The sequence below is a fragment of the Scyliorhinus canicula genome, chromosome 24, assembly GCF_902713615.1.
Source record: "Scyliorhinus canicula chromosome 24, sScyCan1.1, whole genome shotgun sequence".
Classification (NCBI taxonomy): Eukaryota; Metazoa; Chordata; class Chondrichthyes; order Carcharhiniformes; family Scyliorhinidae; genus Scyliorhinus; species Scyliorhinus canicula.
Window position 1 is genome coordinate 6,649,055 of NC_052169.1, and position 25,808 is coordinate 6,674,862.

General features: G+C 46.1%; 1 protein-coding gene across 2 annotated transcripts in view; it reads left to right on the plus strand.

Moving 5' to 3' along the window:
- Positions 1–25,808, plus strand: part of scaper (S-phase cyclin A-associated protein in the ER) — a 347,711-nt gene that overhangs the window by 185,277 nt on the left and 136,626 nt on the right. For both annotated transcript variants that reach the window (XM_038784220.1, XM_038784221.1), the window contains one exon: positions 2,109–2,235. In XM_038784220.1, the coding sequence (XP_038640148.1) occupies positions 2,109–2,235 (127 nt within the window). The remainder of the gene's footprint in view (positions 1–2,108; positions 2,236–25,808) is intronic.

The following is a 25,808-nucleotide window of genomic DNA, read 5'->3' on the forward strand; positions in this document are numbered from 1 at the left end:
GACCCACTTAAGCCCTCACTTCCACCCATTCCCCGTAACCCAATAACCCTTCCTAACCTTTTTGGATGTGGAGATGCCGGCGTTGGACTGGGGTGAGCACAGTAAAAAGTCTTACAACACAGGTTAAAGTCCAACAGGTTTGTTTCAAACACTAGCTTTCAGAGCACTGCTCCTTCACCTGAGGAAGGAGCTGTGCTCCGAAAGCTAGTGTTTGAAACAAACCTGTTGGACTTTAACCTGGTGTTGTAAAACCTTTTTGGACACTAAGGGCAATTTACCATGGCCAATCCACCTAACCTGCACGTCTTTGGACTGTGGGAGGAAACCAGAGAACCTGGAGGAAACCCAAGCAGACACGGAGAGAACGTGCAGACTCTGCACAGACAGTGACCCAGCAGGGAACGAACGTGGGGCTCTGGCGCTGTGAAGCCACAGTGCTATCCACTTGTGTTACAGTGCTATCCACTTATGTTACAGTGCTGCCCACAATCTCAGGTTCTCAAAGCTGCTTGTCTTTAAACCTATCTCCTTTATGGCAGCTGGTGCCATTACAAGGGTGGGCACCCTTGCTCTCTTCCAACTCTCCTGCACGCGACAGAAGTCCTCGAGAACCTGCTACATTCCACTCTTGTCACCCAGCCTCAGACAGAAGGTCGGGCAAGAAATATGCGGTTGTATTTAGGAGCGGAGTGACAATCTGGTAGCCTGGTGTGCCCTTCATGCAAGGTAATCCCACCTGTAACACAATTGTGGACATTGTGGGGGGTGAATGTGAGCTGGGGAAACAATGTTAAGTGGTTTGGCAGTTTCAAGTTCAGCTAGAAACCAAAATACATTTGGCAGTTGAAGACCTCATTGCGAACTGTCTTGAGCATCAAGATAACATGATTACCTAGAAGTTATAAAGCTAGGCTGAACATTTATGGTGTGCGAAGAACATGAAAATGAAATGAAATGAAAATCGCTTATTGTCACAAGTAGGCTTCAAATGAAGTTACTGTGAAAAGCCTCTAGTCGCCACATTCCGGCGCCTGTTCGGGGAGACTGATGTACCAGCTAAAGAATGAAAACATTTACAAACTTAAACCTTATAATAAAAGCAAGATGCTGCGGATGCTGGAAACCTGAAATAAAAACAGAAAATGCTGAAAAACCTCAGGTCCAGCAGCATCTGTGGAGAGAGAAACCGCCGCCAATGCCTCGAGTCCGTATGATTCATTAGATTGCGCTGCTTGAAGGACTCGCTCGGATGAAGAGCCATAGGGACTCGAGGCTTTGACTCTGTTCTTCTCTCTCATAGACTCTGCAGGACCTGATGGATTTTTTCCAGCATTTTATGTTTTTATTACAAACTTACCCCTCTGTATTGCTTCCCGCTGGTGAGGTTCACATTAAGATCGCAAAGCAAGATGAGTGAAATTTTTGGCAGGGGGGAGGAATGTTGATAATGCTGGTGGACATAAAGCTAGCGATTCAGAAGTTGAGTTTAAATCTCATCATTGCAAAATTCAATAAGTGTGGTAAGTTATGAACTATCTGACAATTTAGGTAAAGAAAATGAGAATGAAAGTGACGGTATTGTCATCTCAAATCCAATGGTTACAATAATAATAATAATCGCTTATAGTCACAAGTAGGCTTCAATGAAGTTACTGTGAAAAGTCCCTAGTCGCCACATTCCGGCGCCTGTTCAGGGTGGCTAGTACGGAATTGAACCCGCGCTGGTGTCATTGTTCTGCATTACAAGCCAGCTATTTAGCCGACTGTGCTAAACCAGCCCCGAATTGGTTAATTGAAGATGTTCAGACAGATAATTTTACCATCGCTACCTGGTTGGCCCAACACATAAATCCAATCTCATGTTTATACAATATACCTTTAACCCCCTCGGAAGTAGCCCAGCATACCACTCGATTGAAAATTGCTCCTAGGAAGACCCATTATTATTTTCTTAGGGCAGTTCGGGATGGTTGATGGCTTTGCAAGTCCCAAGAACAAATAACGATTATCTCTCTTTATGTTTATCCATATTTCTCTCTCTCTATTTTGATACTTCCTTTCAGTAATCAACGATGGAACTAATTTAGTTGATACTTTTATCTTTACAGACTTCAGAGATTAGTGAAAGATCTCCTGAAGCAGCAACAAGGACAGGATAGTGGACCTTGGGCAAACAACAAGGTGTCTTCTCTCGACAGGACACTGGGAGAGATCAACCGCATACTGGAGAAACAGGTACTGCAGGCTGTCACAATACTTTGGTGATTTATCAGATAAGATTCTGGAGACAACTCCTTACAATTATAATTATTGAGGCTGAAAGACCATTCATCATTTGAGTAAATTTTTGTGCAAGGTGCTGATGAAAGATTTGGCACAATGTGAAGGGGAGTCTGTGATTTCAAAGCAGCACCAAATCCTGTTTCAGTATTGGAGCAAAATAATTTGGCGCCTGTACGAAACTTTGTAAAAGTACTCTGGATAGTGTGAGGTGTCCAACACCCATGTATTCACTTCTATCTCTCTCTTCCATCTTGTATCCATTAGTTTTCAATTGCATACATGGCAACTGCGGTGGATATTTTATTGTGCAAGTCATCCCTCATGAATGTTCTCACCATTGCTATGCAGTGATGTTCAGCTTCAAAGCACATGGAGGACAGTTACAGGCAATCTGGAAAGAAGCAGTTCCAAAATATCAATTTTGGATATTTGGATTCAAAATTCCTATGCTCGTGGAAAATCCCTCCAGACCATTTTTCCCCATCCAGAGTCCGCCATCTCCTCTAGCCTATATTTCATCCTGCATGCTTTGCTCCTCTCACCAGCCTTCTGTGCATCCACCCCCGCACGCTCTAACATTAGTATCAGAGCTTTTACCTGTTTTGGCTCTAAATTTTGCAACTTCCTTCCCAAGTTCCTTGACTGCTTTTTAAAAATCTCCTCAATAAACCATCTTTTTGACCAAGATAGTTTATTGACCCCTTCTAATCTCTCGTTTCTCAGCTTAGTTGTCCAGTTATTTGTAAAATGCCTTGGGACTGTTTTATGTTAGAGGCTGTTGCATAAATGCAAGTTGTAGCGAGTGTTCTTGTTGCCTCATTGTTCTCCTTCTGCTCTTCATCCTCCTCTTCCTGTTCCGCTTGTTGTCCTCTGGCTGGGTGGCAGCTGCTAAGAAACTTCACCAAAATGTAAATCCTATTAGGCTTTTAAGACAGGAATTGAGTATCTGCCTTTCCTTTAATGAAGAAGCAATAAGACCATTTTCAAACAATAGAGAATAGGCAATTTTATAGAAGCAAGAATGTGACTGCCTTCTAACATATAAAATGCTGCTACGATGGATCTCTATTTACCTTCACTGTTGCATTTAAAACCATACCACCTTGTTGTAAGTAGACACATTTCTTTTTTTTTAATAAACAATTTTATTGAGGTAGTTTTTGGCTTTATAAACAGTTACAGACATCATCAGAAAGGAAGCAAAAAAGGCAAAAATGTGCAAACATCCACGTTCTTTCAATACTTCCACCGTAACATATTGCACAAGCCCGCTCCCCTCCCACCGGTACTACCCGCCATATTTTCCCTCCTACTCTACTCTTAACCCCCCCCCCCCCCCCCCCCCCTGCTGACGCTCACTCTCCCGCAAAGAAGTCAATAAATGGTTGCCACCTCCGGGTGAACCCCTGCACAGAACCCCTCAAGGCGAACTTGATTTTTTCCATCCCCAGGAAACTCGACATGTCCGCAAGCCACCACTCCGTCTTCGGGGGCTTTGAGTCCCTCCACGCCAATAGTATTCGTCGCCGGGCTATCAGGGAAGCAAAGGCCAGCACATCGGCCTCTTTCTCCCCCTGGACGCCCGGGTCTTCCGAAACCCCAAAAATTGCCACCCCTGGGCTCATCACCACCCTTGTTTTTAGCACCTGGGACATGACCCCCGCAAATCCCTCCCAGTACCCCCTCAGCTCAGGGCATGCCCAAAACATGTGAACATGGTTCGCTGGTCCTCCCGCGCACCTAGCGCATTTGTCCTCTATCCCGAAAAATTTGCTCATCCGAGCCACCGTCATATGGGCCCGGTGAACGACCTTAAATTGGATCAGCCCGAGCCTAGCACATGTCGCGGTCGAGTTTACCCTACTCAGGGCCTCTGCCCACAGCCCATCCTCCATTTCCCCGCCTAGCTCCTCCTCCCATTTAAGTTTCAGTTCCTCTGTCTGGGACCCTTCCTCCCTCATGAGCACCTTATACATACCCGAGACTCTACCCTCCCCTTCATCCCTCCCAGAGACTATTCTGTCTAGGATCCCCATTGGCGGGAGGCGCGGGAAAGATGGGACCTGTCTACGAACAAAGTCCCGCAACTGTAGGTATCTAAAATCATTTCCCCTTACTACCCCAAATTTCTCCTCCAAGCTCCTCAAACTCGCGAAGCTCCCTTCCAGGAACATATCACCCACCCTTCCCGCCCCTGCTCGCCGCCATACTCGGAACCCCCCATCCATACTGCCGGGGGCAAACCGATGGTTGTCGCAGATTGGCGCCCAGACAGACGCCCCCATCTCCCCACATGCCTCCTCCACTGGCCCCATATCCGCAGGGTCGCCACCACTACCGGGCTGGTGGTGTACTTGGCCGGCGGCAGCGGTAGAGGAGCCGTGACCAGGGCTTCCAAACTGGAGCCCCTGCACGAAGCCGCCTCCACCCGCTCCCAAATAGACCCCGTACCCACCATCCACTTCCTTATCATAGCGATGTTGGCCGCCCAGTAATAATTGACCAGACTCGGCAAAGCCAGCCCTCCCTCGCTGCGGTTCCTCTCCAACATCGCCTTCTTTACCCGCGGAGACTTTCCCGCCCAGACAAAGCTCATGATCAGCCCGTTAACTCTTTTGAAGAAGGACTGTGGGATAAAGATCGGGAGGCACTGAAAAATAAACAAAAATCGAGGGAGGATTGTCATCTTTACAGTCTGCACCCTCCCTGCCAGCGACAGCGGGAGTGCATCCCATCTCCGAAACTCTCCCTTCATTTGCTCCACCACCCTGGCCAAATTTAACTTATGCAGCCTGCCCCAGTCTCGTGCCACCTGGATTCCCAAATACCGGAAATTTTCCTCAACCAGCCTAAACGGTAGCCCTCTCAATCTGTTCTCCTGGCCCCTTGCCTGGACCACAAACATTTCACTCTTGACCGTATTTAATTTGTATCCTGAGAACTGGCCGAACTCCCTCAGCATTCCCAGTATAGTTCCCATCCCGGCCACTGGGTCCGACACGTACAGGAGCAGGTCGTCTGCATAAAGAGAAACCCTGTGTTCAACCCCGCCCCTCACCATCCCCTTCCAACCCTCTGCGGCTCTCAGCGCCATCGCCAGCGGCTCTATGGCCAGCGCAAACAGCAGCGGGGAGAGCGGGCAGCCCTGCCTGGTCCCTCGGTACAACCTAAAGTACTCCGACACTTCTCTGTTAGTCCTGACGCTGGCCCTCGGGGCCTGATATAATAATTTGATCCAATCCACCAATCCCTCCCCGAACCCAAACCGTCCGAGCACCTCCCATAGATAGTCCCACTCTACCCGGTCAAAGGCCTTCTCGGCGTCCATTGCCACCACTACCTCCACATCTCTACCCGCCGGGGGCATCATTATCACGTTGAGCAATCTCCTCAGATTGGCCGCCAGCTGCCGACCTTTAACGAACCCAGTTTGATCCTCCCCAATCACCTCCGGTACACAGTCCTCCATTCTCCCCGCCAGTACCTTTGCCAGGAGCTTGGCGTCTACATTAATCAGGGAGATTGGCCTGTAGGACCCGCACACCTCCGGGTCTTTACCCCGCTTCAATATCAGAGATATGGTGGCTTGTGACATTGTCGGCGGCAGGGTCCCTCTGTCCCTTGCCTCATTGAAAACCCTCGCCAAGACCGGGCCCACCAGCTCAGAGAACTTCCTATAAAACTCTACTGGGTATCCATCCGGCCCCGGGGACTTCCCCGACTGCATGGCCTTTAGGCCCCCCCATACCTCCTCTACTCTAATCGGGGCGCCCAGCTCTTCCACTTGCCCCCCCCCAACTGTTGGGAATGTTAACCCGTCCAGAAACCTTTTCATCCCCTCCGGTTCTTCCGGCGGCTCCGAAATATACAGCTTACGATAGAAGTCCCGGAATACCCTATTCAATTCTGCCGGATCCTCCACTTTGCGCCCCCCCTCGTCCCTCACTCTACCTATTTCCCTGGCCGCCTCCCTCCTCCTGAGTTGCTGCGCTAACAGTCTGCTAGCCTTTTCCCCATACTCGTACACCACTCCCCTCGCCTTCCTAAGCTGTTCCACGGCCCTGCTCGTGGATAGTGCCCCCAGTTCCGCCTGTAGCCTCCGCCTTTCCCTGAGTAAAACCTCCCCCGGGGACTCCGCGTGCTCTTCATCTATCCGGCCCATTTCCCTGACCAATCTATCCATCTCTGCCCGGTCTGCCTTGGCTTTGTGGGCCCCAATTGAAATCAGCTCCCCCCGAACTACTGCCTTTAGCGCCTCCCACACGGTCGCCGCTGAGACCTCCCCAGTGTCATTCACCTGCAGGTAATTTTTTATACATTTCCGAAGCCTCTCGCAGATCCCCTCCTCCGACAGCAGTCCCACATCTAGCCTCCATTGCGGGCGTTGATAACTCGCTCCCCCGAACTGCAGGTCCACCCAATGCGGGGCATGGTCTGAAATGGTAATTGCTGAGTATTCCGTGTTCTTTACCTCCCCCATACAGTCCCTGCTTATTACAAAGAAATCTATCCTGGAATATACTTTATGGACGTGCGAGTAAAACGAGTAGCCCCTTCCTGTTGGCTGTCCCTCTCTCCAGGGGTCCACTGCCCCCATTTGCCCCATAAACCCTTTCAGCTCCCTTGCCATTGCTGAGAGTCTACCCGTTCTGGGACCCGACCGATCCAAAGTCGGGTCAAGGACCATGTTAAAGTCCCCTCCCATTATTAGCTTGCGAGAATCCAAGTCCGGGATCTTCCCCAGCACTCTTTTAATAAAGTCCACGTCATCCCAGTTCGGGGCATATATATTCACCAGCACCACCCTTCTCCCCTCCAGTCTGCCCCGTACCATCAGGTATCTGCCCCCCCTGTCTGCAGATATGCCCTCTGCCTCAAATTGCACGCGCTTGTTGATCATGATTGCCACCCCTCTGGACTTCGAGTCCAAGTCCGAGTGGAAGACCTGGCTAATCCAGCCCTTCCTTAGCCTGGTCTGGTCTGACACTTTCAGATGTGTCTCCTGCAACATAATTACGTCCGCCCTCAGGGCCCGCAAGTGCGCGAACACCCGCGCCCTCTTAACCGGCCCATTCAGTCCCTTGACGTTCCAGGTGATCAGCCTGGTCGGGGGGCACATCCCACCCCCCCCACCCCGCCGGTCAGCCATAGCCTTTCTCGGGCCGGCCCCTGACCCGTGCGTCGCGCCATTCCTGGCCCGCCCTTTGGCTGCCTCCACCCTCGACCTCCTTTCCAGTGCCTATTTCAAGTCCCTCTCCCGTCAGCAGAACAACCCCCCCCCTCCCCTAACCCCATCCCCCGATACCCCCACCCCCGCCATCTACTGGCTGTTACTTCCCCCCCCATCTGACTTCCTTGACTAGCCAATCTGCTAGCCCGGTGACTCAACCCTCCGGCGCCTTCCTGTCCCATTCCCCTTGTTTCCCCGCCCTCCTCCCCACCCACTGGGGCAAGCCGGTTCCAGTGTCTTCCACGAGCTGCACAAAAAGCCCAAACAGGAAAAAAAAAAAAAAAAAAACCCATAAAAAGGGAAAAAAAACCACAGAAAAAAGAGAAAAAGCACATAAATGTCCATGAACAAAGGAAAGAGTCTCAAATGTTCCGCTTGGCCCCTTTGGCCCAGCAAACCGTTGAGCAGCGGTCCAGGCACATTCGGCGTTCCTTCCCACAAAAATCCTCGGGCCCTAACTCGCGTCCTTGGGGCCTCCTTTCGGGACCAGCCCCAGGTCCCTCACAAAATCCATCGCTTCTTCGGGCTCGGAGAAGTAGTGGTGTTGACCCTGGTGCGTGACCCATAGCCGGGCTGGGAACAGCAGACCAAACTTCACGTGCTTCTTGAACAGCACCTCCTTGACATTCTTAAAGGCTGCTCGCCGCCGAGCCACCTCCTGGCTTAGATCCTGATAAATGCGGAGAACACTGTTGTTCCACGTGCTGCTCCTGGCGATCTTTGCCCACTGCAGCACCCGCTCCTTGTCCACGAACCTGTGGAACCTAATCACCATCGGGCGGGGGGGTCCGCCCGGCCGCCCCTGCCTTGCCTGCACTCTGTGTGCCCCCTCCAGCTCCAACGGTCGTGGAAAGGCTTCGGCTCCCATCAGCTGCTTCAGCAGGTCTGCTACAAACGCTGCAGCATCAGCTCCCTCCGCCCCCTCCGGGAGGCCGACCATCCTCAGATTGTTCCTGCGGATTCTATTCTCCAGCTCCTCCACTCTGTCCAGCAGTCTTCTCTGCCGCTCTTTCAGGCCGTCCACTTCTACCGCTGCAACCGTTTGCGCATCCGCCTGCTCCTCCACCGCCTCTCCCAGCTCCTTAACTTTCACATCCTGGGCGTCCATCCTCTGGTTCAGCTGATCCACCGCTTTCTGGATTGGGTCCAAGCTGTCCCGCTTCAGCGCTTCAAAACTGGACTTCATTACCTGGAGCATGTTATCCAGCGCCAACTGGATTGCTGAGTCCGGGGTCCGTGTGTCCGCCATCTTAGGTCCCAGGTAATTTTCTTCAGGTCCTTGTCTCTGTCCCTTTTTCTCCTTCTTCTTCTGCCTTCTGGAATCCCGCTGTTCCATATGCCGCAGCCCGCTCCTCAGCGCCTTCGCTGCCGCTTTCCTTTGCCCAGCACCTTAAATTTTTACCCCCTCCTGGGCATCTGAAGTGGGTCCAAGCTGTCCCTCCTCAACAACTCCAAACTTTTTTTTTTCCCTTTGTCCTGGAGGAAGGAAGGTCCGTGGGTCCGCCATCTTACCCTGCAGGTCAGCTTCCTCCTTGCCTCCGTCTCTCTCTCTTTCTTCCTCACCTGCTGGCCTCCCACACTTTCATTTTCTGCAGCCCGCTCTCCTCTTCTGTTCCCGGCAGCCTTTCTGCCGCCTCCGTGGTCCCGCTATCGCGGGGAAACAGCTGTTCAGTCCCGCCGGAGTGAGAGACCACCGAATGTGCGGCTCACTCGGACATCGCCGCCACCGGAAGTCCAGTAGTAGACACATTTCTAGGTTGACAGACATAAATTTCTATCTCCAGGTCAGAATAAACTGGCATGAAATGACTGCCTTTCCTTCTTTTCATATACTAAACTTTTAAATATGACGCCTAAAACATGATTGGCATACAATGGGGCGGCATGGAAACACAGTGGTTAGCACTGTTGCTTCACAGCGCCAGGGACCTGGGTTCGATTCCCGCTTGGATCACTGTCTTTGCGGAGTCTGCACATTCCCCTTGTGTCTGCGTGGGTTTCCTCCCGCAAGTCCCGAAAGACGTGCTGTTTGGTGAATTGGACAATCTGAATTCTCCCTCAGTGTACCCGAACAGGTGCCACAGTGTGGAGACTAGGGGATTTTCTCAGTAACTTCATTGCAGTGTTAATCATTGAATCATAGAATTTACAGTGCAGAAGGAGACTATTCAGCCCATCGAGTCTGCACCGGCCCTTGGAAAGAGCGCCCCATTTAAGCCCACACCTCCAACCTATCCCAGTAACCCCACCCTAACCTTTTTGGACACTTAAGGGCAATTTAGCATGGCCAATCTACCTAACCTTCACATCTTTGGACTGTGGGAGGAAACCGGAGCACCCGGAGGAATCCCACTTGTAAGCCTACTTGTGACACTGATAAAGACTAATGGTTGCACGACTTTTTATTTTATTTTTTTGTTTAAAATACTGTTGGAGTGGTTGCAGAGTATCTGATCATTTTGAATAGTGCTGAACAAACCTCGCCTCGCCATCTTTTCATTTTATGAACAATGGTTAAGATGAGTTGACCAGAGTGGCACATTTGAAATCAGGAGTGCTACAACATGGGGAAATCTCTCGCACAGATTCACAGTGTACATTGTGACAGCATTCCAGAAGATGGCCCTCAAGCACAGCCTTGATTGAGATTATGGCTCTTGATAAAATGTCAGTGAGATTAACTGCCCTTTGTAAATCTGAACAATGTATAAAGGCGTGACTGCTTGTCTCACCTCAGGTGCTCTTTGTCCTCTTATGAAAATCAGAAGTATTGCAGGTGATGTCTTAGCAGAGCACAAAAATTCTTGCATTCTTTGTTGTTTTATGTGATGTGGGGTTGAGGAACTTGAATAAACCACCTGACTTCTGAGTTAACTAAGATTTTGTTTGGAAATTATGTTTATTAATCTAAAAATAGATTACTGCTGATGACTATATTTGTATGTGAGTATGACATAATGCTTAACATATTCAAGCGGTTCTGGTGCCTGAAGGTGAATTCCATAATGCTTCTGATAAACTTGCACAGAACTCTAGGAAATCTCCTTATTATCGGCCGATGCTGCTTGTTTTCATTTATAGTAAGAAGGGTTAGATTTCAATGAAAATGTGATGTAGCTTTTTAACCATGCCTGCTGAACCTCTCAACCCAGATACAGACAACTGGCAGGTTTTCTGCATTTTGAGAATCACTGAAAAGAGATTTTTTTTATGATAAACCATTTTTTTTTTTAAAGTTTCATACCTAAGCCCTGGCAAGAGTCACTCCTAACCACAGCACAAACCAGAAACAGCTTTCAGCAGCTGCTGGATTGCTTCTCCTGGTTTGGCATTACATCTCTGGGCAGAATTTGGCAGGGGGCGGAACGGTAACCCCCCCCCCACACCCGTTTAATATCACAGCAAACATAAAATATTGCACATGGTCCATTTGATTGTGCTGGGATTACTTTCAGGATGTTGTTGCATTGTAGATCAGTGTTTTTCAAACGTTGTTTCCGGAAACCTATGTTTACCAACCGGCCAACCTTCAGGACCCATGCCAGCTGACCTTTGCGACCCACGCCGGCCGGCCTTCGGGACCCACGCCAGCCGACATTCCCAACCCACCATTTTCTCTTGCCTTTAATGCGAGAGGTGAGCCTGCTTTGTCCCCACAATCGCACTCCTATCAGGCTCACAGGAGGAGAGGGCTATGCGCATATCGGGTGCAGGATTCAGCCGGTTCCTTTGTGCCGTCTTCATCTTTGTGAGGACGGAAAATCCAACCTCGCACGTGTAGGTCGTTGTGAAGGACAAAAACAACAAAATGCTCGGTTTACTCAGCTCCGGGTACTCCTCGGAGACGCTGCTCCAGAATACTGACAGTGTCATTGACTTGTGCCATGTTTTTAATGTGCTGGCAAAGCTGAAGTGCAGAAGTTCAGTCAGCTTCATTTGGAGTCAGGCTTGCCAGTCCATTTACAGTTTCCTTCCTAATGCTGTTTTCTTCGATGTGTCATAGCAGTGTGGGCAACGTGTAGTAATTTTGGCTTTGCACTTGCAATTGCCAAACTTTCAAAGAGTTTTGGAAAGCTGCGATTTCTTCACAGTGCTAAAACCAATCATCATCCTTCCCTTGCAATTTGAGGTTCAGTTCATTTAGAATTGAAAAGATGTCTGCAAGGTAGGACATAGTTAGCATCCAAGTTTCATCAGCAAACGAATCAGCCAGAGAGGACAATTTCTCGAGGAGAAAAGCGTGGATTTCATTCCTCAGTTTGTAAACTTTGAGTAGCTCCCCTGTTGACTGATCATTACAGTAACTCTTCAAGCGGATGAAGTCCATCGTTATTGGGATTGACTGGAACTGTTTCGATTCATTGCTTTAATGTACTCTAAAAGGTCAGCAAAAAAACTTATAGCTACCATTCAGTACACAGAGAGCGACGATGTGATGATTCCCCATGGCTTTCATTATATCCCTTGCCAAATGTTCATGATTAAACCATGAGGAATATATACTCTCTACAGATCATTTGAGTAATGCTCGGAGATGCAAAACAGATTGCGGTCATAAACTGGTTCATCATCGGTGATCACCACGCAGTCAGCCACCGGCATACCGTGATCGCACTTTGACCCCGGGTTCAACTCCAACCCCAACACTCCCGGGCCGCATGCGCACTGATGAGCGGGCACGAGTGCGCAGTGTGCCTGCATTTTTTTAGCTGGTCGAGGCCGCCACTGTAAAGCCGCTCGCAGCCGGCATTGTTAAAAGCCGGCTGCTGTGGCTGTTGCGCGTGAATTCCCGCGATCAGGAACACCGTGATGGACGTCTCCGTGACCCTCCCAACACCCGGTCGCGACCCCCACTTTGAAAATGCCTGTTATAGGTACTGATTTGAAACTGGTACCTGCTAAGAAGAGAATACGAGTTATACTGTCAGCTCTCTGATGAGGGAAAATGGTGTCCTTTGTTTGCGTATATACTTCAAACCTGGTTAAAGGTGTTCAAAAGCTGCTTATGGTCTAATGCCCACTTCTGTTAATGATAAAAGTGAAATTTAAGATTAATGTATTGGTGATCAGTCCAGCAATAGAAGCTAGGAAAGGATTGAATTGAAGTTTGTGCTTACCTAAACTGGGATGGATGTGGAGATACCACCACTGGCTTTGGCACCCTTGAGTTGAAACACGCTTCCTGTCCGGATTAATATCTAGGGAGCTCTGCTGGAAGTGTGCGAATTTCAGGTGAGGGCAGGATTAGGTTCTGCTCCAAGACCCCATGTATGGCTAAATAGTCCACTGCCGCATTCTGTAAAGGTTCACACATGAATAGTAGCCACTGGAGTGAGATGTCACAGTCTATCTGGTGCTCATGAAAATTATAATGCAGGAAGAAGACAACTGTCTCAAGAGAGAACTGGGGAGAAAAAAAAAACTAGCGAGAGGTTAAAACTGTTTATAAAGATCTCTGGTAATTTGATATTATACTGCAGCCTGTGTGGAACCAAAGCAGCAGCAGTATGGTAAAGACATTCTAAGAGAGATAGTTGGGATAACAGATGCTGAAATATGGTAGCAAAGACGGAGAGGAGTGCAGGGTGACACGGTAGCATAGTGCTTAGCACTGTTGCTTCACAGCTCCAGGGTTCCAGGTTCGATTCCCGGCTTAGGTCACTGTCTGAGCGGAGTCTGCACGTTCTCCCCATGTTTGTGTGGGTTTCGTCCGGGTGCTCCGGTTTCCTCCCACAAGTCCCGAAAGACGTGCTGTTAGGTGAATTGGACATTCTGAATTCTCCCTCTGTGTACCCGAACAGGCGCCGAAATGTGGCAACTAGGGTTTTTTCATAGTAACTTCATTGTGGTGTTAATGTAAGCCTAATCGTGACAATAATAAAGATTTTTTTATTTATTTAACTGAAAGCCTGATTGATAATTTTTTTTGGAGAGTGTGTTAAAAAGGAAAGAGAAGTGCAGAGGTGAAGGTTTTAAGAAGGGAGTGGGTCTGAGGCGGTTGAAAGCTGCGCCAGAGTTTGATCAAATGGTGCTGGAGAGCATTTGAGGCTGGAGGAGGTTGTACTTTCTCTTGGTGGAATTTGAAGACGAGGGTGAGAGGTTTAAACGTAATACTTTAGGTGAAAGGAAGTCATTGCAGGTCAGTAAAGGTGAAGGGGTTGATTGACAGGGAATGCATTGTGTGTGTCAGGACGCGGATGCCCATATTGTGGACAAGTTGGAGTTTGTGAATGGCGGAGAGCAGGAGGTTAGCAAGGAGGGCATTGCAATAACTGAGTGTAGAGATGACAACAGGGTGGAAAGAGGTTTCAGCGAAGGAAGGGCCAGAGGTGAAGAATGTTTCACAGGCAAGAATACACAATTTGTTGATGGATAGAGACTTGAAACTGAGCTCGAGATAAAACAGAATGCCAAGGTTTTATCCCGAGTGTATATACAGGGAGTTGATGGCAAGGGAGTAACATTATTAACAGGGTCTGAAGAAGCTGGGTGTTCGGTTAAAGAAGGCAGCCAGAGGGCAGCACGGTGGCACAGTGGGTTAGCACTGCTGCCTCACGGCGCCGAGGTCACAGTTCGATCCCGACTCTGGGTCACTGTCCGTTTGGAGTTTGCACATTCTCCCCCTGTTTGCGTGGGTTTTGCCCCGTAACTCAAAAGATGTGCAGGCTAGCTGGATTGACCACGGTAAATTGGCCCTTAATTAGAAAAAAGAATTGGGTACTCTAAATTTATTTTTTTTAAAGAAGGCAGCCAGGTGCTGCATTTTGACAGTAGTCTTATGCCGTTAACAAGTTAGACAACTTTATGCTCAAATTAGAGTGCACAGCTTGCTTTTATGAAAATGAAAACAGCACTGTATATCCAGGCTTTTTAAATTTCTTTTGGCCCTGAAAACAAACCTGCCGTTGGCAATGTTTTCAATAGCCTACAAGTTCTAATCTGTATAGGCAGCAACGGCAGATTCAGATTCTGTTTTATGAAGAAGAAAAAATTAGCAGGCTTCAAACCAGCAGGCTGTAATTCCCTTGCTAACTTGCAAACCCAGACACATCTCATGTCAATGAGCTGTGGATAGAATCCTGATGGTGTCAATCATTGACTGATGGGTGGGAACAGACACTCTTAATTGAATTTCCCTGGGGAGGGTGAAAAATATCTAGAGATGGCGGGGTGGAGTCTTTGAGAAGCTGATATCCATCAAAGCTGTCAAATTGTGTGAGAGGTTGTTACACAGATGTACATTTGCTAATGACTCACTGGTTTCAGGATATTGGCCAAAGGGACAGCAGAATAGATGGTGTCTCCTGTTCACTTACAAGTTCATGCATTTAAAAGCGAAAGAGGAATATAAATAGTTTCAACAATTAATGGTGAATCAACAGAATTACTGACCAAAATTCAGATTGTATTAAGACTATGGTCAGATCTCTGGAATCTGTATTCCTTATTTGTCTAATGCTCCTCGTGCACAGCGTCACGGCCTGTGGCATTAATCCCTATCAATGTCTGTACCCCTGCATCCTTATTCGCATCTCATCATCCCCATCACTTCCAGTTTCCCTGTTATTTGCCTTAAGAATCTCATTAAAATCCTTCAATCCGCTTGGCCTCACTCTCTCTTTCTCAGTGATTTGTTCCAGCTGCACCCCTCTACAGCCACCCTCCAAAACCCAACTTGTTCCTTGTTCTCCACTCAACCATTAATGGTCTCTCCATTAACAACTATGAATTCTGAAACATTGGCCCACAACTTGGAGGGAGAGTTCAGAGGGCAAGTGTTTTTTCTTTAGGCCTTCATGGGATATGGGCATTGCTGGCAAGGCTACCATTTGTTGCCTGTCCCTTATTTCCCTTCAACCATGCTTACTGGGCCATTTAAGGGGACAGTTGAGAGTCAACCGCATTGCTGTACCAGACTAGGTAAGGAAGGCAGATATCCTTCCTTAAGTGGCATTAGTGAATCAGATGAATTGTTACAACACTCGATGATAGTTTTGTGGTTAATTTCAAGTTTTAATAATTGAATTTCAATTCCACCAGATTTTTTTTAAAAATTCATTTTTGCAGGATGTGGGCTTCGCTGGCTAGACCAGCATTCTTGTCAATCCCTAATTGCCTTAGAGAAGGTGGTGGTGAGCTGCCTTCTTGAACCGCTGCAGTTCACATGGTGTAGTTGCACCCACTGTGCTACTGGGGAGGGAGTTCCAGGATCTTGACCCCAGTGACAGTGAAGGAACGGCGATATATTTCCAAGTCAGGATGGTGAGTGACTTGGAGGGGAACTTCCAGGTGGTGGTGCTCGCATGTGTCTGTTGCCCTATCCTTCTAGATGGTCTTGGTCGTGGGTTTGGAAGGTGCTGCCAAAGGAGCCTTGGTGAGTTCCTGCAATGCATCTTGCAGATGGTACACACGGCTGCTACTGTGCGTTGGTGGTAGAGGAAGTAAATGTTTGTGGAAGGGGGGCAATCAAGTGGGTTGTTTTGTCCTGGATGGTGTTGAGCTTCTTGAGTGTTGTTCGAGCTGCACTCATCCAGGCAAGTTGGGACTATTCCATTACACTCCTGACTTGTGCCTATTAGGTTGTGGACAGGCTTTGGGCAGTGAGAAGGAGAGATACTCACCACGGGATTCCTAGCTTCTGACCTCTTGTAGCCACAGTATTAATATGGCTAGTCCAGTTCCGTTTCTGGTCAATGGTCACCCCCCAGAATGTTGATAGTGGGGATTCAATGATGGTAATGCCATTGGCTGCCAGTAGGAGATTGTTAGATTCTCTCTCATTGGAGATGGTCATTGCCTGGCACTGTGTGGTCCGAATGTTAACTTACCACTGGTTGGCCCAAGACTGGATGTTGTCCAAGTATTGCTGCATTTGCACGTGGACTGCTTCAGTGTCTCTAAGGAGTTGCGAATGGTGCTAAACATTGTGCAGTCATCAGCAAACATCCCCACATCTGACCTTATGTTAGAAGGAAGGTCATTGATGAAGCAGCTGAAGATGGTTCGGCCGAGGACAGTACCCGAGGAACTGATTTGAACCCATGTTCCCAGAACATTAGCCAGGGTCACTGAATTGCTATTCCAGTGGCAATGCAACTACGCTATCGTCTCCCCTGCTGCTAAAAAAACAGCTTATTATGAAAGGGGGAGCAAGAACCAGGCTGGTGTTGGAGAAGCAGAGGGTGTTAAGGGTCACATGTTTGAAGGAGGTTAAGATAGGGAAGGGGTAAACTTTGAAAAGATTTGAAGGCAAGGACATTGAAATCAAATCAAGTGAACACCTTCAAGGGACAGTAAGCACTGAAAGTTGACAGAAATCAGAAGGCAAAAAATATTTTACCTCCCTGCAAATCTCCCCAATTTAACGAAAATACTGAAAAACGTTCACCTTGTAATACATGTTTTAAAATGATTTATATTTCTGCTGTGGAGGCTAAGAGTTTGGTATCCTCCTTCTGATGTCCTACTCTCCTCCTCCCTCACCGCCCCCATGTTATGTCTCTGTGATTGAAAGGAACCTAGAACATTTCTGTGCTACTGATTTAATTATTGCTGCAAATGAACAAGTTCAAGAAGAATGTCACAGCAGATTTTCCATCCTCCAATATCAGTTACAAAAATGCAGGGAAGCTACTTGATTGGAATGGACATTGTTTTTTTTTAGCTCTGCATGTAGGAAAATTGAGACTTTTTCTGAATTGCCATTATAAAGGTGGTGTCCTGGTCCCATTTTCTCCTTTGCCCTCAGCTGTGGAAGTTTCCCGTGTCTCTCTTTCTCACCTCCCCTTCTTCCACCATTGCCTTATTTAAATTCGCCACTTGATGTGCAAACATGCACATTTATGCTGCAGCATGCTGTGATTCAGTGCGATGGGATATCAGTGCACTGTACTATTCACCCTCCAAATATGAGATTAAAAAATGACTGTTAATCCTGGAACATAAAATGCTGCAATTCTGTGAGTATAAAGGAGAGACTTTATGTATGTATAAGTATGAAAATGAACTTTCTCTAAAAAATAGTTTTATCGGTGCAGTGACAAAATGTTTCTTCAGTGTGTGTGCATAAAGGAATGGACGCGTGGGGTGACTTAGTGGCTTCATAAAATTTTAATGAACGATTCAATATTTTTATTAAATTGAATCGTGGAGAGATAGAGGCAAATCCACCATCATCTCGGACGAGTCATTCGCCGTATTTTGATGACCTGTCTCTAAATGAGTTTCATCTGGCCTCCTGCCAAGCTGATTATAAATAAGTTTTGTTTTTTTTAAAGAAAAAAAAACGAGTTGGTTGTTGGCCTCTGATCGGAAAGTCTGTCAAATAATGATGACAACCAGCACTGCCATTGTGAGCTTTTGTTGCCCTTTACAAGATGGTCCCACAGTGACCACTTACAGTATCTTTGGTACAACGAGCAGCTTTATTCTCTCTCTCTCCCTCTTTTCTCTCCCCCCCCCCCCCCCCCCCCCCCCCCCCCCCGCACTCCTGCTTTTCATTTTTGCATAATTTCTCAGCCAGATATGATTGATCTCAACAGAATTCACTTCTTGGTTGCATATATTTCCGGGAGGAATCTGGTGCTTTGCCTTTTTTCTTGCCACACTTTTTTAAAAGCCGATGATTTTTGGACATTTGACGTCCTTCTCCCCATTGAAAGTGTGAATTTTCAAGAATTCCCAGAAATAGCTTGCTAATGTAACTGTCACCTGATGGTGCAATTTCAGTAAGTGTTTTATAAAATTGCCTTGTCTTAAGGGAATGAATACCCCCATTTGATTGGCATTGCTGTCAGAAGGTGTCTGGAGATATCTAATATTTTGCGGCTTTGGAAAAAAGGCTCTGCAGTAGTTGCAACTCAGAAAAACAGGCTCTTCAACTTGTGTGCATTTAAGGGAGAGTCCAATAAAATAGTTTGCAAACAGATTCTCAGCAGGGGGTAGTGTAGAAATAGAATATGCCATAAAGACGTCAAAACACACCTGATAACCTTATGAAGGAAAATTCAGAACATAACATGTTTTGAAAGAAGGTTTTGAACATTTTGCAGCATTTAAGGCAGATGAAGAATATCCATTTTTGACTCATGTAGATGTTTCGTTTGCTAAAGTTAAATATTTAATGGGAATAATGTGGTTAAATAATCAGTAGTTCAGGCGACATTTCAGACAGCTTGTCAGGGATTGTCAGAAATTATGATTCCATCTATTTGAAGGGCAAGCTGAAGAATTAAATTTGATTTGGAATTAAAGTGCTGGAGATTCAGAGGATCCGCAAAGTGGGAAGAACAGGTTAACATTTCGAGTTTGAAATGGTGATCAGATTATTTTCCTTTTTGAAGATGGTGATGGACTGACTGTGTAGTTGAGAAATGTTCTTATTTCATGTTTCCATTTCCTGTTCTGTTATTTTGAACGACACTTCCTTCTCTTCGACTTTCATCCCAAATGTTTGTGTGTTTGGGTTAATGGATACTAAAGGTTTATTTGTTCTGTTAATTTTTACTTTTGTACAATTAAGTTGGGGCAAGTTCTTGGATGATGAATCAAAGTTTTGAAAGGATAAGACTGGTGCTGAAACTGGGATAATATGTAAGATTACAAATTGAGTTTGCAAGGCACTGATTCAGCTGCTGTTCTAATGGCATCCTAAACCTTCACAACAAACTTTGACTGTTCTGTGAACATTGCCAGACAAACAAAATGAATTGCAGCCTCAGCATCCTGCTGGGTGTTTACTCTTTTAGGTACCAAGAGTAGGGGAATGTATACTGATTAATCCTATTTTGGACACCATGAAATAGGTTTTGTAGAATATGTTTTTATTAACAACTCATAACTATGTACATATTTATAGTAGAGGGTGCAGGCATGGAGCTGACTCTAATCTAGGCCTTTACCCAACTCTATCCATCTCTGGACTGACCCTGGCTCTGAGTCACGTCCCTTACATCATTATAGAGGCAGGACTAACATTAACTCTTTATGTCCCATACTCTACTACATATACAATATATGTACATATATAAAATATAAGTTCTGTAGAAGGGCCATACGGACTTGAAATGTCAACTCTGTTTCTCTCTCCACAGATGCTGCCAGACCTGCTGAGTTTTTCCAGCGTTTTCTGTTTTATTTCAGATTTCACTATTATATGTACTTGTATGTTTTGTGTCCGATTTTAGTAACAAATACTATTAGTAAGAAATCTATATGAGGAAAATCTTTATACCATTTACCGAAGTTCACCATCTACAAGACACAAGTCAGGAGGGTGATGGAATACTCTCTACTTGCCTGGATGAGTGCAGCTCCAAGAACACTCAAGAAGCTTGACACCATCCAGGATAAAGCACCCCCGCTTGATTGGCAGCCCATCCACCACCTTAAATGTTCAATTCCTCCATCAACGATGCACAGTGGCAGCCGTGTGCACATTCTGCAAGATGCACTGCAGCAACTTCTGACAGCTCCTTCGGCAGCACCTTCCAGACCCACCGCCACCACCATCTAGAAGGGCAAGGGCAGCTGACACGTGGGACCCCACCACCTGGAAGTTCCCCTCTGAGCCACACACCATCATAATTTGGAAATATATCGGCCGTTCCTTCACTGGGTCAAAACCCTCAAACTCACTCCCTAACAGCACTGTGGGTGTACTGACACCACATGGACTGCAGCGGTTCAAGCAAGCGGCTCACCACTGTCTTCCCAAGGGTAATTAGGGATGGCCAATAAATGTTTGTCTAGCCAGCCACACCCACACAGTGAAATAATAAATATGAAAGCTATTCAACTATTGATTTTACAAGTACACAGGTTAACAGTTTCATGAGAAAAGTAGTTTCAAGCTAAAATGTTCATCGCTAATACTGCACATCACACTTTCACCCCGAAGGAAATGTGCTTAATATAGTTCAGATGCTGAGTGATGTCGGAATGGGGTGAGAGAAATAATAGGTGTGGCAAGGAGAAATAGTCCCACCACAGGAATAACCTATATTCTACTAATAGTTTTAAATTATTTAAAGGTAAGTAGATGCTTTCCTGAACATCAATGGAAAATAAAGTCCTGTTCCTGTCGCATGTAACCATTTTGCCATCTCACACCATGAGCAATCGTAATGACTGTGTCCCACCGCTAGATGGCACAATGGATGGACTGGAATACTGCATACCATCCCACACAATTCAGTAGCCTTGAAGTCAGAATTCTTCCTGTGATATTTTTGTGCCCAAGAGGTTTTAATCTTCCCCCAGCAGCTGATTGCAGTTTTGGTCAATGTATTTTTCTCCCCATGGGTGACCAGGTTTAAAGTGGGATTTGCATGCAAACAATTAATAAACCCAACCTGGTTGCCTCAAAAGACAATCAAAAGTTTACAACCTAACCGGTTTTCCAGTCAGGTTGCACTTAAAAAGCTCAACGAAGAATATATAAATAATTAAAGCTGATAATTGGCTTCAGAAATGGAAGGAAGTGCCTGGGACTGCAGAGTTTTACTTGTACTCTGTTCTAAATCTTTGTTCTTTAGTTTCTATTTATAATGGTAGAATAACCATGAATAATATTTCAGTATTTCGGCCATGATCATTTTTTACCCTATACTAGAGACAGTTCCTCTGCCCAGTTTTCTTACCTACATGCACACAAGCACACACTCACTTTCACACTCATTCTCTCACAGTCTCACACACTCTCTCACGCTTACATACTTACACGCACACACACTCAGTCTCACACGCATGCACTTTCTCGCAATGTCACACGCGCAGTCTCACATGCACACACTCATTCTCTCACAGTCTCACAAACACATTCACGCTTACACACACCTACATGTTGGCAGCCCTATGCTGTTGCGAAAAGGAGCTGAATTCTCCCAAGCCCCCACCGGCAGGTTTGATGGCAGGCGTGGGGGGAGAATATGGCGGGAGACCCAATGTGTATTTACAGTGGGATCTTCTGCAGGTGCCCACCGTGATGGGTTGGAATACCGGTCAGAGGCCAGCATGAATCTCATGGCATGCAGATGAATGTTCGATAACCACATGGCGTGCAGATGTCCAGACTCACCTGAACAATGCCTGTGGTTGCCTTTGGAGCTCAGGATGGAGACAGCCTGCAACCTTGGAACGCCACAGCAGTGGGTTAGGGGTGTATTTTCAGGTGGCCATTCCAGATTAGATGTCCTGGAGAGGGTCCATTTTCCAGCCTCCATCTTCGTTCTCAGGAGGTTCATCTTCGTTCTTCGATAGTGGGTCAGTGACACTGGATGTCTTTTCAATATGGCACCTGGACACAGCAGTGAACTACGTGCCATCCAGACATACATCGCCACGGAATGTGGAGTAAAAGACCTGAGGGCAATATTAATGAGGTCAGGCCCGGAGGATTTGGCATGTTTTGCCACCAGCCTCCACAGCAGGAATTAATCCATGTTCCTGCCTCCGCCCAAGGCACTTAGTCTCAAAATTGTAGAATGACGCTCAAAATGACTTCTTCATGTATGAACTGAGTGAGAGAATGTGCCTGTGTGCATTGGCAGGCATTTCAACCATGGAATACATCACAGCTGAGTTCTATGCAGGAGTGTCTTAAAGACTTGGGAGCGCTGAGGTTACCTCAGCGCAACTTCATGAGGCATCTGACCTGATTACGCTATCTGCTTGGTGTCTTTGCAGAAGTGAGTTTTACATGGAATTAGTTGTAATTATCTCGTCAGCTATGTTGTAGCTTTTGGCTTTCATTTATCAGAGGAATAAGTTGGCTGTAGCTGCTGCATCTCACCTACATTACAACAGTGACTGTACTTTGTAAGTAGTTCATTGGCTGTACAGCACATTGGATCATCTTCAGGTTGTGAAAGACACTATGCAAGTGCAAGTTCAGAGTCTCAGCTCACAACAAGCTGGCACTGATGAATTAATGATGAACAGCTCTAAATAAATTTTCTTTTGTAGGATTGAATGCCCTTGAATCCCCTTCCATTTACAAAAAGAGTTTTGAAGAAACAGCAATAATAGTCAGGTTGTTTTTTAATATTCCGTGTTGACAGTTTTCCAGTAAAAAAGCGGAGTCAGTACTATAAATGTTGCACAGAGTTGTATGCCAGGATTCAAAATTCAGAGCGCTCAGAATATTTGCTCTCACCAGTCTGCGGTGTCCCATTAATTACCACTTTATTCCAGAGCTTTATGTTGCTTCTGCTCAACTGAGTCCCTTGTAATATGCACTAACCCCTGACTGAAAATCTAAGTTATATCATTGTTTCCACCTCCTTTAAATCACCCCTTCCCCAGGAAAACACATCAACCAGTGAATTTTAAGTCAGGAAAAGGAAATTAAAATTGCAAGTTTTGTTTAAAGAAAAAATTAAGGGTAAGGAAAAACATGTGGAGGGCATTAATTATTTGAGCACGTATAAAGAGACACCTATTGTGATTGAGACGGTGACTAGGGTTAGGAGCTATACCCTTGGAATGTTTCACTTTCCGAATTAACTAAACAAAGTAAAGATCGGCTTCTGGCTCTCCTTCTTCACCCTCAAATGGCTCTTAGAAGTTTAATAGCAGGGAAAAGAAATTGAAGTCCACATGGCCAGTGACTACACATCTAAAATGTATTGTATCCTGCAGTAATGGACTCAGTTGTGAGAGAGTTAACAAGCTGTGTCCAGCATGTCATCCCCGTGGGTTTCCGAGATGCCTTTGTGGGAGTTGCATTTTTCTTAATTGTATCACAGTTCAATAAGTTGGGAGTGGCCTTGCCTGGTGAACACTGAACAAAGTACTCATTGTGGACACACTTGTAAAACTATCTGCAAGGATCTAATTGGTAGAAGGAGGTTTTTATGTGGTTATTGGTCTTTTAATGGTTAGGCTGCACTGTCATTTCATTCTAGGGAAAGGAAACATCGCAGTTTAGCGCTAATAGAACAGATGAAATAATTTATGATTTTTGTCATTTTTTTCTGTTTGGCAGGAATTGTAGCTGAAATCCAAACCAGTTTTATGCTCTGAATTTAACTGTTCGATTTTACGCACTGCATCAAGCATTTAAAAATAGTAATTTTTTTTATTTCAGTGTGAAACCGTATTGTTTAATGCTTGAGATTATATGACCAGATTCCACAGTAATATACTTGAATTCAACTTGTATTTACATATTTAAAGAGGCATTTGATTTTCACAAATTCTGTAGAATCCCTACAGTGCAGAATATATTCACGTGATCCCTAGTCTATGCCAAGAAAGCAGAGACTGTTGCAAGTGACCACAGTATTCTTAATCAACGGTGGGAATAAAATGATTGGGGTACCTTGACTGTTGCAGGAAAATATCACCATATTTGTATAAAGCGAGGGGTGGCATGGTGGTGCAGTGGTTAGCACTGCTGCCTCACGGCGCCAAAGACCCGGGTTTGATCTCAGCCCCAGGTCACTGTCCGTGTGAAGTTTGCACACTCTCCCCGTGTCTGCGTGGGTCTCCCCTCCACAACCCAAAGATGTGCAGCGTCGGTGGATTGGCTGCGCTAAATTGCCCCTTAATTGGAAAAAAATAATTTAGTACTATAATAATAATCCCTTATTGTCACAAGTAGGCTTCAATGAAGCCCCGAGTCGCCACATTCCAGCGCCTGTACGGGGAGGCCGGTACGGGAATTGAACCCGCGCTACTGGCATTGTTCTGCATTACAAGCCAGCTTTTCAGCCCACTCTAAATTTATAAACAAAAAAAAAGTATGTGGATTAAGTGAGAACAGATTTAGGTTCTGCACTGAGTCCCTCCCTTTTTGAAATGCTTGCCAAGATGCATCAATGCATTGTGCACAAGCAACTAGCCATGCGAGTGAGGCACCGGCAAAATGCCAGCAACTGTAGAACCCTACTGCAGCCACAGCCAGTTTCTTTAGGGCCAGGAAGAAGCATGCAAAAAAAAAATTGATAAAATCTCAAAAAATGTTTTGCGCCACAACAGGAGTTACTGATTGACTCCTGGGTTCTTTGAGAGTGGAATCAATGTGTTCCTATTCTTTAATCAATAGAAATCGAGAACTTAGCGTGAGCGTCATTTTCAAATTTGGTGCCCACTCTTCTCTTTCAGCCCCAATTAACCCAACATCTAGAACAAAATTATCTTGGCACTGTTCAATTGGATCGCGCACATGTATGGTTCATTTGTTCCCACCAATGTTGGGTATGTGTGGTGTGAGAGCAAATTTATCAGAGAGCAAAATACTGCAGACACTGGGTATCTGAAGTCCAAGGAAGAAAATACTGGAAATATTCAGCAAGCCAGGTATTTCTGGAGAACAAATACTTTGCTCTGCACTTTAGTGGAAAGCCTGTAATATTTGTGTTTAAATTCACTGAGTTCTGGAGGAATATAAAGGAAATAAGCTTCCAATACAGAATTCCTCCAGTGAGCTAGTGACCAGCTCTGAGTACTCAAGTGACAATCTCCTTTCCCCTGTAAAACCTTCTCTTTTGACTTTGATGATTGGCACAGCTGTGCTTCCCTTAACACTCTGCAAAGGCAGCGGGTCGATAGACTCTGAGGATGCTCAGGAAGCTAAAATTCCTCATCAATCAAGTTAAACTCTGACTGGAGATTTCTCCCTCAATAATGGATTGCTAGCTCAAGGTGCGGTATGTTTAGGTTGCGGGAGGGAGGAAGGAGATGCCTTTCCGCTACCTCACCCACCATTCAATGTTAAAGAGTGCACAGTGACCATCAGCAAGGGAATTGATGACTGATGACCCAACCTCGGAATTCACAGTTAACCACAACCAGCAGGAATTGTGTGATATACAGTGCAGGAATGGCCTTTTTTCATCCATTACCCTAATTTGGGGAGGAGGGGGTGCGGCGGCATGAGTCTATTCTTGCAACCTCCACATCAGCCATTAGTCATGCTACATCGATTAAGATTAGCTCTCCCACCCCTATACTGCCATGTTGGGTAAGTTGGGCTGACAACAAATGCCAAGGATTGAATTATGGACCTTTCTAGCTAATATGCCTCACTGCTGTAGCATGAGGTGCAATTACCTACTAAGCATGGTAATGGTTAGGCTTTTAGTGCTGGAATAATTCCTTCAATCCTTTGGGAATTGACATCCCAGCTATCCATTATATTTGCTGCTTTTGCTTACTCATAATTGATCACCTAATTCATTAAGGATCCACATAGTTCCTGCCTTCCTTCTGGAGGAAGTTCAGTGCATATCTAGTGCTCTGCAGGATAATGGGAGCTGCTTGGAATTATTGGCAATCTTGATAATCTGAGATT